General features: G+C 38.4%; 1 protein-coding gene across 1 annotated transcript in view; it reads right to left on the bottom strand.

Moving 5' to 3' along the window:
• Window positions 1–15,759, bottom strand: part of LOC106143007 (serine/threonine-protein kinase BRSK2) — a 38,221-nt gene that overhangs the window by 3,180 nt on the left and 19,282 nt on the right. Inside the window, exons 12-22 of the mRNA XM_060953012.1 lie at window positions 15,201–15,274; window positions 13,658–13,720; window positions 12,880–12,951; window positions 12,394–12,492; window positions 11,262–11,351; window positions 9,720–9,833; window positions 7,382–7,551; window positions 6,703–6,807; window positions 6,156–6,237; window positions 3,867–3,998; window positions 886–1,004 (exon numbers count right to left, since the gene is read on the bottom strand). Of these exons, the coding sequence (XP_060808995.1) occupies window positions 886–1,004; window positions 3,867–3,998; window positions 6,156–6,237; window positions 6,703–6,807; window positions 7,382–7,551; window positions 9,720–9,833; window positions 11,262–11,351; window positions 12,394–12,492; window positions 12,880–12,951; window positions 13,658–13,720; window positions 15,201–15,274 (1,120 nt within the window). The remainder of the gene's footprint in view (window positions 1–885; window positions 1,005–3,866; window positions 3,999–6,155; window positions 6,238–6,702; window positions 6,808–7,381; window positions 7,552–9,719; window positions 9,834–11,261; window positions 11,352–12,393; window positions 12,493–12,879; window positions 12,952–13,657; window positions 13,721–15,200; window positions 15,275–15,759) is intronic.

The following is a 15,759-nucleotide window of genomic DNA, read 5'->3' on the forward strand; positions in this document are numbered from 1 at the left end:
TCTTTTCAAGTCCGTTGGCTCTGTCTACCCCGCAAGGGATATAGACGTGACCATATGTATGAATGTATGTATGTATATTTCATCATCTCATTTCTCCTAGTATCATCTCATCATCGTCACCTCCTCCTCCTTTAGTCCCGGTTGCATCCTCACTACTCTGAAGCCTGAAGGGGTGTGCCTTTGACCATGGATCCTGGATTGTGTGAGTCAGGTTTTACACGAAGCGACTCCCGTCTGACCTCCGCGACCTTTGCAGGGGAACCTGACCCGTATTGGATCGATCATGGTCACACATCCAGTTGTCTGAATGCGCAGGGTTTCCAATGTTTTCCCTCACTCTCAACAGCATAGGTTAGCACTCAAACTAATGTACACAACAAAGAAAAGAGTGATAATTAGATGGCCGGAGTAGGATTAGAAACTAGTTCCTACACGAGCTAGTAGTTTGATTTGAACTTAAATCAAAATTCAGTACACTCTGTACATAAATCTTTTTAAAATTGGCAATCCATAAAATATACATATATATATTTCTTTTTTCAATATTAAATCTCAAAAATATATAAATCTGAACAATGTATTCTCTCGTCCACATTCTATTCTAAGTTTAATTAATATTGTGAAGTTGACGTTGTTGAAGAAAATGCTGCAGTGCAGTTTGTTACCGCTTCTTCTGCACTGACGCCTTGGAAGCGGCAGTAAACTTAGTTTTTAAGTAATTTATTTGACGTCAACCAATGTTGTTAAACCGTACGTTTTGACAATTACTAAGCGATATATAGTATCCTATAGTAATGAATACAAATTTTGTTTTATTTTTTTTAATTTTTGAGCTTTCTTTTCTGGACTATAAGAATATTTAAACTAACTGATTGACCGACTCACCTGGTCCAGCTGGTCAATGGAAGTGCTCGGACTCTTCACCGTGTCGAAGACCGAGGAGTCACTGTCGTGATCAGACTGCTGGTGAGGAGTTTCTGGACTGTCCGGTATTTCGTTGGCGGCTGCAGACAATTTAATTACTAATTAATTATAATTAATTATATGTATATATATATTATGTGCTGTGAGCTTCCCGGCACCAATATAGGACCACTCCATCTCTTTCCCATGGATGTGGTAAAAGGCGATTAAGTGATAGGCTTTTAAACTTGGGATTCTTCTTTCAGGCGATGGGCGACCAACCTGTCACTATTCGAATCTTAATTCAATCACAAAGCCAAACAGCTGAACGTGTCTTATCAGTATATTCAACACTGTTGCCTCTGTTTACCCCGCAAGGGATATAGATGTGATGATAAAGATGACCGTGCAGGTGTATGTATGTATCACAATATATAGATCACCATGCGGGTGTATTTATCTAAAGTATCTAAAGGATATTTTAAAACGTTAAAAGAAAAATATCGGTTCATACTTTAGAAAGTACGAAAAAAAATAAAAGTATCAAAATCCACGATCCTAAATACGTCATATCACCCCGGCCGGCGGAAAAGCGACGCGTAAGATTCAGAGGTCAACGACACAATTCATTCAGCTGAGCGATCTCGACAACTCTGTACTTTACTTTATCTTGATACTAGAAAAATAATTTTATTTTCAGACATTTATTTTAGTTTTAATTTCTTTTTGTAGTATTGGTCTTTAATAAAGCGTGTGACGTAGTTTTTGAGGGTTTTTTAAATGTGAAAATGATGACGTTTAATTTAAATAAAAATAGGCTCAAACAGCTCAGAAGCATGGGTATAGTCTATGTTTAAAAGGATGCAGTTGTTTTAAATGTCACCCTGTATATGTATGTATGTGTGTGTCTGTATGTGCGTGTGTACAGCTCACCGGGCGGGTGTATGTGTGTGTCTGTATGTGCGTGTGTACAGCTCACCGTGCGGGTGTATGTGTGTGTCTGTATGTGCGTGTGTACAGCTCACCGTGCGGGTGTATATGTGTGTCTGTATGTGCGTGTGTACAGCTCACCGTGCGGGTGTATATGTGTGTCTGTATGTGCGTGTGTACAGCTCACCGTGCGGGTGTATGTGTGTGTCTGTATGTGCGTGTGTACAGCTCACCGTGCGGGTGTATGTGTGTGTCTGTATGTGCGTGTGTACAGCTCACCGTGCGGGTGTATGTGTGTGTCTGTATGTGCGTGTGTACAGCTCACCGTGCGGGTGTATGTGTGTGTCTGTATGTGCGTGTGTACAGCTCACCGTGCGGGTGTATGTGTGTGTGTGTCTGTATGTGCGTGTGTACAGCTCACCGTGCGGGTGTATATGTGTGTCTGTATGTGCGTGTGTACAGCTCACCGTGCGGGTGTATGTGTGTGTCTGTATGTGCGTGTGTACAGCTCACCGTGCGGGTGTATGTGTGTGTCTGTATGTGCGTGTGTACAGCTCACCGTGCGGGTGTATGTATGTGTGTGTCTGTATGTGCGTGTGTACAGCTCACCGTGCGGGTGTATGTATGTGTGTGTCTGTATGTGCGTGTGTACAGCTCACCGTGCGGGTGTATGTATGTGTGTGTCTGTATGTGCGTGTGTACAGCTCACCGTGCGGGTGTATGTGTGTGTCTGTATGTGCGTGTGTACAGCTCACCGTGCGGGTGTATGTGTGTGTCTGTATGTGCGTGTGTACAGCTCACCGTGCGGGTGTATGTGTGTGTCTGTATGTGCGTGTGTACAGCTCACCGTGCGGGTGTATGTGTGTGTCTGTATGTGCGTGTGTACAGCTCACCGTGCGGGTGTATGTGTGTGTCTGTATGTGCGTGTGTACAGCTCACCGTGCGGGTGTATGTGTGTGTCTGTATGTGCGTGTGTACAGCTCACCGTGCGGGTGTATGTGTGTGTCTGTATGTGCGTGTGTACAGCTCACCGTGCGGGTGTATGTGTGTGTCTGTATGTGCGTGTGTACAGCTCACCGTGCGGGTGTATGTGTGTGTCTGTATGTGCGTGTGTACAGCTCACCGTGCGGGTGTATGTGTGTGTGTGTCTGTATGTGCGTGTGTACAGCTCACCGTGCGGGTGTATGTGTGTGTGTGTCTGTATGTGCGTGTGTACAGCTCACCGTGCGGGTGTATATGTGTGTCTGTATGTGCGTGTGTACAGCTCACCGTGCGGGTGTATGTGTGTGTGTGTCTGTATGTGCGTGTGTACAGCTCACCGTGCGGGTGTATATGTGTGTCTGTATGTGCGTGTGTACAGCTCACCGTGCGGGTGTATGTGTGTGTGTGTCTGTATGTGCGTGTGTACAGCTCACCGTGCGGGTGTATGTGTGTGTCTGTATGTGCGTGTGTACAGCTCACCGTGCGGGTGTATGTGTGTGTGTGTCTGTATGTGCGTGTGTACAGCTCACCGTGCGGGTGTATATGTGTGTCTGTATGTGCGTGTGTACAGCTCACCGTGCGGGTGTATATGTGTGTCTGTATGTGCGTGTGTACAGCTCACCGTGCGGGTGTATGTGTGTGTGTGTCTGTATGTGCGTGTGTACAGCTCACCGTGCGGGTGTATGTGTGTGTCTGTATGTGCGTGTGTACAGCTCACCGTGCGGGTGTATGTGTGTGTCTGTATGTGCGTGTGTACAGCTCACCGTGCGGGTGTATGTGTGTGTCTGTATGTGCGTGTGTACAGCTCACCGTGCGGGTGTATGTGTGTGTGTGTCTGTATGTGCGTGTGTACAGCTCACCGTGCGGGTGTATGTGTGTGTCTGTATGTGCGTGTGTACAGCTCACCGTGCGGGTGTATGTGTGTGTCTGTATGTGCGTGTGTACAGCTCACCGTGCGGGTGTATGTATGTGTGTGTCTGTATGTGCGTGTGTACAGCTCACCGTGCGGGTGTATGTATGTGTGTGTCTGTATGTGCGTGTGTACAGCTCACCGTGCGGGTGTATGTTCCGGCGGTGCGCGCGCGGCGAGGGCGGGTGCAGCGCGGGCGGGCGGCCGGCGCCCGGGGCTCGGCACACGGCCGCCTGCACCACCTCGCACACGCGCCGGAAGCGCCGGATGTTACCTGGGGGTGGGGGGGCACACACACATATATAATACCTATAATTTTATTGTTGACCTATTTTTTTACTAGTTAAAAAATGTTAAGGGTGGTCAACCGTTATCACTAAGGGGTATGATAAATAGATGTTGGCCGATTCTCAGACCTACTCAATATGCTCACAAAATTTCATGAGAATCGGTCGAACCATGCAGTCTGATTTTTCACCTTTCTTGAACCTTTATTCAAGAAAGGTGAAAAATCAGATCCTGGTAATTATAGACCAATCTCAATTTTACCAATTTTGAGCAAGGTGTTCAAGAGAATCATGCTTAATCAAATGCAGCGTTACTTTAAGTCTAATAAATTATTTCATAGTCAGCAATACGGCTTTACTGAGGGGAAATGTACAACAGATGTAGGTGTGGCTCTTGTCACTAATATTCTCAATGCATGGGAAGACTCACAGGATGCCATCGGAGTGTTTTGCGATCTGACCAAAGAATTTGATTGCGTAGATCATAGAACTCTTCTGCTCAAGCTCGCTCATTACGGGTTCGATACTGCTGCCGTTGAACTAATTAAATCATATCTTAGTGATAGATTACAGACGGTAGATTTAAATAATACAAAATCGAAAGGAGCGACGGTAAAAATTGGGGTACCGCAAGGTTCCATTTTGGGACCTTTTCTCTTTCTGATATATATCAACGACCTGCCTTGCATGATTGAGAAACAGACTGGCATCGTGTTGTTTGCAGATGATACGTCACTAATTTTTAAAATGAACCGCCGTAGCGAAATCTGTGATGATGTGAATAGCACTTTAGCCGCCATTTCTAACTGGTTTACAATCAACAACTTACTGTTAAATGCAAATAAGACCCAATGCATTAAGTTTACACTTCCCAATGTGCGGCAGGCAAATGTGGATATTAGTATAAGTAGTAGATTAGATTTTGTTGATAGTACTACTTTTTTAGGAATAACATTAGATTCAAATTTGAAATGGCATGCTCACATTTTAAAACTTTCTAAAAGGCTTAGTTCTGCAGCATACGCTATTCATCGTATTAGGCATTTGACGGATGTGGCAACTGCTAAGCTAGTATATTTTAGTTATTTTCATAGTTTAATGTCATATGGTCTACTGCTTTGGGGATCAGCAGCAGACATACAAACTATTTTCATTTTACAAAAAAGGGCAATTCGATATATCTACGGTCTTAATCAAAGAGATTCTCTTAGAGATTTTTTCAAAAACCTAAATATTTTAACTTTGCCCTCCCAATACATATTCGATAACATCATGCATGTTAGGAAAAACTTAGACTCTTTCAAAAAAGTAGGTGAATGTACTAGTAGATCACTGCGGAACAATTACAAGTTGTCGATCCCAGCACATCGGCTGGCTAAGGTAGGGAAATCATTTCTGATTAATTGTATAAGATTTTATAATAAATTACCAAAGAGTGTTCTTGAAATGAATGATAGAAAATTCAAAACGTATATTAAAGTTGAGCTTTGTAGGAAAGCCTATTACAGCACGGATGATTATATTAATGATAAACATGTGTGGCCCGAGCTGGACATAATGGCCTCTTAAATGCTTGTGTATTTTTGACATGATCTTGACATAATTTGTACAGTATGTACATATTTTATTTTATAATTATTTTATTTGACGAAATATTCGTATTGACATAATCAGTTCTACATTCATACATGTTTTTTAATGTAGACAATGTGCATTCGTCCACTATTTAGATTTAAGAGATCTATATTTGTAAATTGACGTCCTATGAAAATGCTGCAGTGTAGTTTGTTCCGCCGCTTCTTATACACATGCGCTTTGGAAGCGGTAGTAGTTATAATTACATTTAAGTTATGTGACGTCAATAAGTGATACCTTGTATCCAATTTTGAAGATAAATCTATTCTAACCGTTTCGGAGGAGTACGGGAACGAAAATTGTGACACGAGAATTTTATATATAAAATATATCGATCGCTTGTTTAACGTCGGAGTACCTAGGTTCGATTCCCAGCAACAGATTTTTAATTTTTTACTTTTTTCTACGGTTTTTCTGACATAAACCGAGCACCGCTCGGTCGCCCAGGCACTAAAGTTAAATAAAAAGGGGGTACGGAAAAAAAAATATTATGAATAAAATTAAATTACCTGATAATAAAGTGAAAGTGATGGCGTATAAATATTCCTTTCCGTTCTCGCCTGGTGCTTTCGTTATTGTCGATATGTCCACCTGAAATATGATAACATATAAAAAATACCATTCATAAGAGCTATCAATTGTACCTACATGGCATGTCAATATTTGATAATAAAATTTACAAAAAAAAAATACCAGAATTTCATAATAAAATTTCCTACCAAAATTTCCCACCAAAATTTTCTACTAAAATTTTCTGCCAATATTTCCTACCAAAATTTTAACTTATCTCTTTACTAGCCGTTGCCCGCGACGAGCTTGGATGAAGAGAGTTATGAACGTGGTAGAAGTATGCAGGGAACGTGGCAAGTGGAAAGATGCAGTCTCTGCCTACCCCTCCGAGAAAGGGGCGTGATGTATGTACCTAATATGAACATGTAAAATCACACATTTAATTTTTTACCATTTCTCAATTCACCCCTCGGCCTCTCAGTCTTTCGAGACTGTTGGCTCTGTTTACCCCGTTCAGGATGGAGACGTGATTGTATTTTAATATACCTGAAATCTGACGTGCCTCTGGAACATGGCGGGCGCGTTGGAGCCCCGCTTGTACTCCACCCGGAACGACATAGGACTCAGAACGCTGTGTGATAACTCCGCTATCTGTAATACATTTTACAATACAATACATTATACAATACAATACATTATACAATACAATACAATATACAATAAAATACAATACATTGTACAATACAATACCAATTATCTTTACATACATATACTTATACATATAATCACGTCTATATCCCTTGCGGGGTAGACAGAGCCAACAGTCTTGAAGAGACTGAATGGCCACATTCAGCTAATTGGCTTAATGATAGAATTGAGATTCAAATAGTGACAGGTTGTGCAAGCCCATCGCCTAAAAAAAAAGAATCCAAAGTTTGTAAGCCTATCCCTTAAACGCCTTTTACGACATCCATAGGAAAGATACGGAGGAGTGGTCCCTATTCTTTTTCGTATCGATGCCGGGAACCACACGGCACTGCAGGTTGTAAGTATAATATAGCTCCAATCCGTGAAATCTCTCGCACACTATACACTAATATCAATCAATCAATCAATCAATTCATTTGTCAAACATACGTACAAAGTTACAATTGTTGAACAATAATACGAGTACAGTTCGCTATGTCTTGCCGTTTAAAGCTTGTTCAAATAAATATGTACTCACACTGAGAAATGCGTGTATAAGGTCAGCTTTGACAGTAGCCAAGGGCTTCCCTTTCACCAGGGCCGTGAACGTCTCCTCTTTATCAGCGGACAGCAGCAGCGAGCCGAACCACGACCTCTTGGTCAACTCTGGAGACGACTCCGGCGTCAAGTGGACTTCCTCTGATGACGCTGTGGGGATTACTGATCGTATGATTAAAGTAGAATGGATTTATTTTCAAAATTGTACATTGAGAGTCAAAGCTCATATTGAGAATAGAATAGATTTATTTTCAAAATTGTATACTGAGAATCAAAGCTCATATTAAGAATAGAATAGATTTATTTTCAAAATTGTATAATGAGAATCAAAGCTCATATTGAGAATAGAATAGATTTATTTTCAAAATTGTATACTGAGAATCAAAGCTCATATTGAGAATAGAATAGATTTATTTTCAAAATTGTACACTGACAGTCAAAGCTCATATTGAGAATAGAATAGATTTATTTTCAAAATTGTACACTGAGAATCAAAGCTCATATTGAGAATAGAATAGATTTATTTTCAAAATTGTACCCTGAGAGTCAAAGCTCATATTGAGAATAAAATAGATTTATTTTCAAAATTGTACACTGAGAGTCAAAGCTCATATTGAGAATAGAATAGATTTATTTTCAAAATTGTACACTGAGAGTCAAAGCTCATATTGAGAATAGAATAGATTTATTTTCAAAATTGTACACTGAGAGTCAAAGCTCATATTGAGAATAAAATAGATTTATTTTCAAAATTGTACACTGAGAGTCAAAGCTCATATTGAGAATAGAATAGATTTATTTTCAAAATTGTACACTGAGAATCAAAGCTCATATTGAGAATAGAATAGATTTATTTTCAAAATTGTACACTGAGAGTCAAAGCTCATATTGAGAATAGAATAGATTTATTTTCAAAATTGTACACTGAGAGTCAAAGCTCATATTGAGAATAGAATAGATTTATTTTCAAAATTGTACACTGAGAGTCAAAGCTCATATTGAGAATAAAATAGATTTATTTTCAAAATTGTACACTGAGAGTCAAAGCTCATATTGAGAATAGAATAGATTTATTTTCAAAATTGTACACTGAGAATCAAAGCTCATATTGAGAATAGAATAGATTTATTTTCAAAATTGTACACTGAGAGTCAAAGCTCATATTGAGAATAGAATAGATTTATTTTCAAAATTGTACACTGAGAGTCAAAGCTCATATTGAGAATAAAATAGATTTATTTTCAAAATTGTACACTGAGAGTCAAAGCTCATATTGAGAATAAAATAGATTTATTTTCAAAATTGTACACTGAGAGTCAAAGCTCATATTGAGAATAGAATAGATTTATTTTCAAAATTGTACACTGAGAATCAAAGCTCATATTGAGAATAGAATAGATTTATTTTCAAAATTGTACACTGAGAGTCAAAGCTCATATTGAGAATAGAATAGATTTATTTTCAAAATTGTACACTGAGAGTCAAAGCTCATATTGAGAATAAAATAGATTTATTTTCAAAATTGTACACTGAGAGTCAAAGCTCATATTGAGAATAGAATAGATTTATTTTCAAAATTGTACACTGAGAGTCAAAGCTCATATTGAGAATAGAATAGATTTATTTTCAAAATTGTACACTGAGAATCAAAGCTCATATTGAGAATAGAATAGATTTATTTTCAAAATTGTACACTGAGAGTCAAAGCTCATATTGAGAATAGAATAGATTTATTTTCAAAATTGTACACTGAGAATCAAAGCTCATATTGAGAATAAAATAGATTTATTTTCAAAATTGCACATTGAGAATTAAAGCACATAATATTTAGAATAGAATAGATTTATTTTTAAAATTGTATAATGAGAATCAAAGCTCATATTGAGAATAGAATAGATTTATTTTTAAAATTGTATAATGAGAATCAAAGCTCATATTGAGAATAGAATAGATTTATTTTCAAAATTGTATACTGAGAATCAAAGCTCATATTGAGAATAGAATAGATTTATTTTCAAAATTGAACACAAGGTATCAGTTATTGACGTCGCGTAAATTATAGTATCGTTGAGTTAGTATCTCGTAACACAAATGTCGAACTTACTACGAGGCTAACTCAATCTGTGTAATTAAAAAAAAACTAAAAAAAAAAATAATGTAGGTAATTAAGTATTTTTTTTGTAATATTCCCAATCACAATTTCGCGAGATCCAAGCACGCGAGATGTAATCAAATCGATTAATTCGTTTTTTCCTAAAATTCCCAATTCCTCGAGTTCAATGTACGATCGACCTGTAAAAATAACGAAGGAATCTGACCTTGCAGCTTCCGGCGGTGGAACCGCGGCGAGCCCAGGAAGGAGTTCTTGATGCTGGCGAGCCGCGCGCGCCACGGGGCCGCCGCGCCGCCCGCCGCGCCGCCCGCCGCCACGCCTGGCCCGGTCAGTCAGTCAATCAATCAATTAAAATGCTTTATTTCAATTCAAAATCTAAATCTAAATTTTCTTGACAGATAAATAAATAATAATAATAAATAAATATATATACGGGACAAATTACACAGATTGAGTTAGCCTCGAAGTAAGTTCGAGACTTGTATTACGAGATACTAACTCAACGATACTATATTATATAATAAATAATTATATAGATAAACATCCAAGACCCAGGCCAATCAGGAAAAGTTCTTTTCTCATCATGCCCTGGCCGGGATTTGAACCCGGGACCTTCAGTGTCACAGACAAGCGTACTACCGCTGTGCCACAGAGGCCGTCAAAAGATAGAACTCTTTATTGCACCATACGAGTAAAACATACAAAACAACACAAAGCAGATATAGATGGTACAAAGGCGGGCTTATCGCTAAAGCAATCGTGGTTTTCTTCACTTTTGAATATGACCTGACCCGAACTAACCTGACTTGAATATGATACTGTATCTTTTTTACATACACATGTACATATAGTCACGTCTGCATCACATGCCAGAGACAGAGCCAATAGTATTGGAAAGACTGAAAGGTCACGTTCAGCTGTTTGGCTTTATAGAATTGAGATTCGAATAGCGCAAAGTGTGCCGGGAACCACACGGCACCAGCACAAAAAAGAATAGGACCACTCCATCTCTTTCCCAGGGATGTCGTAAAAGGCGACTAAGGGATAGGCTTACTAACTTGGGATTCTTCATTTAGGCGATAAGTTAGCAACCTGTCACTATGTAAATTGTAGCCCTATATTTTCAAGAGCCTAATTAGGTAATCAAATATATGCCAAGATATACACGATTTTATATTGAATTTCAAACTGTAGGCAAATTAAACTTTATATAGTACTTTCAGTAAAGTTAAATCATCAAATCACAAAATTTCTCATCCGTGTATCAATAACACAACATTTGATGATGATGGTGATGACAAAATGATGACAGTATCCTACTAATATTATAAATGCGAAAGTTTGCGAGTATGTCAAGATGTCAGTACGGATATTTGTTACTCTTTCACGCACAAACTTCTAAACCGATCACGACGAAATTTGGTATAGTAGCAAGTAGCCGAATAACCCACAACAACATACACATAGGCTTACTTTTTATCCCGGAGATCCCGCGGGATCGATTCCACGCGGACGAAGTCGCGGGCGGCCTCTAGTTTATATCAAATATAGCGACCCGCCCCGGCTTCGCGCGGGTGAAAAATTATAAATGTTATTATACATAAAAACCTTCCTCTTGAATCACTCTACCTGTTACAAAAAACCGCATCAAAATCGGTTGCGTAATTTTAAAGATTTAAGCATACCTACAGACAAACAGAGTAAAATAGCGACTTTGTTTTATACTATGTAGTGATAACAACCATACCTGTGATAGTTCCCAGGTTGGGGAACAGCGGCGCCTGCGCAGGCGACTGCGCCGTGCCGGGCGGGCCGGGCAGCGACGACCTCTCGCGCACTGAAATCAATGGGATTTTGAAAGGTAAAAGACAAACTATATTTATATATATATATATATATATATATATATATATATATATATATATGTATATATATATATGTATATATATATATATATATATATATATATAATAAAGGCAATAGCCATTTCACATTTTTCAAATTTCTGGGCCACTAGTCTTGAAAGTAGTGACATACATACATACATACATAACATCACGTCTATATCCCTTACGGGGTAGACAGAGCCAACAGTCTTGAAAAGACTGAAAGGCCACGTTCAGCTGTTTGGCTTAATGATAGAATTGAGATTCAAATAGTGACAGGTTGCTAGCCTATCGCCTAAAAAAGAATCCCAAGTTTGTAAGCCTATCCCTTAGTCGCCTTTTACGACATCCATGGGAAAGAGATGGAGTGGTCCTATTCTTTTTTTTTTATTGGTGCCGGGAACCACACGGAAGAAACGGACACACGGACACGGATAACACGGATGAAAGTAGTGACAGGAGATTCAAATAGTGACAGGTTGGTAGTCAAGAATTATTCATTTCAAATGATGGCAGCAACCTGATGCACTATAATTATGTCACATGATAACACCATGCCGTGTGGTTCCCGGCACCAATAAAAAAAAAAAGAATAGGACCACTCCATCTCTTCCTCATGGATGTCGTAAAAGGCAACTAAGAGATATAAACTTGGGACTCATCTTTTAGGCGATGCAACCTGTCACTATTTGAATCTCAACATTATCATCAAGCCAAACAGCTGAACGTGACCTATCAGTCTTTTCCAGACTGTTAGCCCTGTCTACCCGGCAAGGGATACAGACGTGATCACTATAATCTATTATCTATAATTATCTAAAAAAAAAATCTAAAAAAAAAATTATCTATATAAGTATTTTTTATAAAATATAGTATCGTTGAGTTAGTATCTCGTAACACAAGTCTCGAACTTACTTCGAGGCTAACTCAATCTGTGTAATTTGTCCCGTATATAAAAAAAAAAAAAGGCTGTTAAGATTAAGTGAAGCTTACCTCTATGCGTCTGCGACGGACTGTGCGGCCTCACGTTGACAGAAGAACCCATGATCGGTGAGTCGTTGATTATTAGCACTGCGTCACCGGGCTCACCACCTGTAACACGAGATAATAATAAATAAATTAATATATGTACATATACGAGTATATACGGGACAAATCACACAGATTGTGTTAGCCTCTAGAATAGGACCACTTCATCTCTTTCCTGTGGACGTCGTAAAAGGCGACTAAGGGATAGGCTTACATACTTGGGATTCCTCTTTTAGGCGATGGGCTAGCAACCTGTCACTATTTGAATCTCAATTCTATCATTAAGCCAAACAGCTGAACGTGGCCATTCAGTTTTTTCAAGACTGTTCGCTCTGTCTACCCCGCAAGGGATATAGACGTGACCATATGTATGTATGTATGTATGCACCACAGTCCTGAAAATAACATTTTTCTAAAATAGGCTTTGAAAGCTTTTAAAATTAAACTTACTCAGGTTGAGGCTTATCGTGGGTCCGGTAGAGTTGGCCCTCTGGTGATGATGTTCACGGATCGATGGTGATGCTGCAGAAATGATGATGATGGAGTTTTGAGAAAATTATATAAATTAGATAACATCTTATGATATCGTTTCCGTAAGTGAATTTTTGTTAGACACTGGCGCTAAATGGCATTAAGTCCGCCAATTGCGCTATACATTTTTAATTTGTACAATAAAGTAAAACTTTATTATATAAATAAATAATAAGGTATATCAAGATACGTTCGTCTAGGTCTTCCCACTCCGACCTTTCCCTCCACACTCTCCTTGTATGTATATCTGCTTAGTCAACCTGCTTTCTACTACACATGTAATTTTTTTATGGGCAATAAAGATAATTGGTGACAATGTAATGTAACAAACAATAAAGATAATTGTACATGGTGGAAGACCTAGACGAACGTGTCTTGATCAAATTAAAGACGTCCTGGCAAAGGGTCAGGTCAAGAGTACCCGAAACCGCCGAGCTTGTATGAAGAGAGTTATGAATGTAGATGAAGCGAAGGAAGTATGCAGAGGTCGTGGCAAGTGGAAAGATGTAGTCTCTGCCTACCCCTCCGGGAAAGAGGCGTGATTTTATGTATGTATACGGGACAAATTAAACTGATTGAGTTAGTCTCGAAGTTATAAATTGCGTAACTATATATAATTAAGAGTCCGGTGAAGGATATATTCATACCGGAATGTATGTAATAAAGATAATTGGTATTGATTAATTATATCTCTTACCCAAAGGAGATCCAGGTGTGGCTGGGGTGCCGCCCAATGATGACACCCGATGTGGCGTATGACCTGGTCACATGACAAATTTATAAATTTTTGACTTACGAACCAAAAAGTGGGTCATGGATGTTTATCTATATAAATATTTATTATAAAATCTACTTAGTATCATTGATATGATAATAAATTGTTAATAATAAGTTAAAATGATAATGATACTTTTAAATAAATATATACAGGACGGGACAAATTACACGGATTGAGTTAGCCTCGAAATAAGTTCGAGACTTGTGTTACGAGATACTAACTCAACGATACCTATTATATTTTATAATAAATACTTATATAGATAAACATTCGAGACCCAGGCCAATCAGAAAAGTTCTTTTCTTATCATACCCTGGCCGGGATTCGAACCCGACCTCCGGTGTCACAGACGAGCTCATTACCGCTTTGCCACAGAGGTCGTCAAAAACATGAAAGGTAATTCAATGAATAACAAATTTTAAGCTAATAAAAATATTCCATTACTAGCTGCGCCCGCGACTTCATCCGCGTGGAATAGTTATATTGGGCATCATTGAAGCCCTCAAAAATGAATAATTTTCCCCCATTTTGTCACATTCTCCATTATTTCTTCGCTCCTTATATTTGCAGCGTGATGTTATATAGCCTTAAGCCTTCCTCGATAAATGGTCTATTCAACGCAAAAAGAAAAATAATTTTTCAATTCCAACCAGTATTTCCTGAGATAAGCGCGTTCAAACAAATAAACAAACTCTTCAGCTTTATAATATTAGTATAGATATAGTGTGTGTATAGTGTATGTAAGTATATAAGTACTTAACGTACGAAATGTAATAACAAATTAAAGGCCAAATTAAAAATTCTCAATAATTCAATTTGTATATAGAATAAATATACCATATGTATATATGTATGTATATATATATATATGTATGTAGGTATATATATGTATGTATGTAGGTATGTATATATGTATGTATGTAGGTATGTATATGTATGTATATATACAGGGTGACATTTAAAACAACTGCATCCTTTTAAACATAGACTATACCCATGCTTCTGAGCCGTTTGAGCCTATTTTTATTTAAATTAAACGTCATCATTTTCACATTTAAAAAACCCTCAAAAACTACGTCAGACGCTTTATTAAAGACCAATACTACAAAAAGAAATTAAAACTAAACATGTAAATAAATGTCTGAAAAAAAAAATTTTTTTTTCTTGTATCAAGATCAAGTAAAGTACAGAGTTGTCAAGATCGCTCAGCTGAATGAATTGTGTCGTTGACCTCTGAATCTTACGCGTCGCTTTTCCGCCGATTGGGGTGATATTACGTATTTAGGATCGTGGATTTTAATACTTTTATTTTTTTTCGTACTTTCTGAAATATGAACCGATATTTTTCTTTTAACGTAATTAAATATCCTTTAGATGAGTACACTTAACAGTTAAATTTATGCAGTTGAATTAAAAGTCACCCTGTATATGTATGTATGCAAGTGAAGATATAATGACTCACCTGGCGGGCTGGCGCACAGCTGGGGGGAGCCGCCGTCCGCGCGGCGCCCCGTCGCGGACCTGCTGCGACCAAACCTGCTCAATCTACACCGTTACCGACACAACCCGCCGTGCCGTGTGGTTCCCGGCACCGATACAATATATAGAATATGACCCCAACCAACCCACTCGCGACTCCTTTCTTATGGATGTCGTAAAAGGCGATTAAGGGATAGGCTTATTAACTTTTCACTTTGTGGGACATTTCAAACATCATTTAATAATTGGTGCCGTGTGGTTCTTTGGCATCAATAAAAAAAAAGAATAGGATCCCACTCCAGCTCTTTCCCATGGATGTCGTAAAAGGCGACTAAGGGATAAGCTTTCAAACTTGAGATCCTTTTTTTCGGAGACGGGCTAGCAACCTGTCACTTTATATGAATCCCAATTCTATCAGTAAGCCAAACAGCTGAACGTGGTCTCAGTATTATCGAGACAATTATCTCTGTCTACCCCACAAGGGATATAGACGTGACTATATGTATGTATGTAAATAAATAATATATTTTTACTAATAATTC

This window comes from Amyelois transitella, chromosome 30, assembly GCF_032362555.1.
Source record: "Amyelois transitella isolate CPQ chromosome 30, ilAmyTran1.1, whole genome shotgun sequence".
Lineage (NCBI taxonomy): Eukaryota > Metazoa > Arthropoda > Insecta > Lepidoptera > Pyralidae > Amyelois > Amyelois transitella.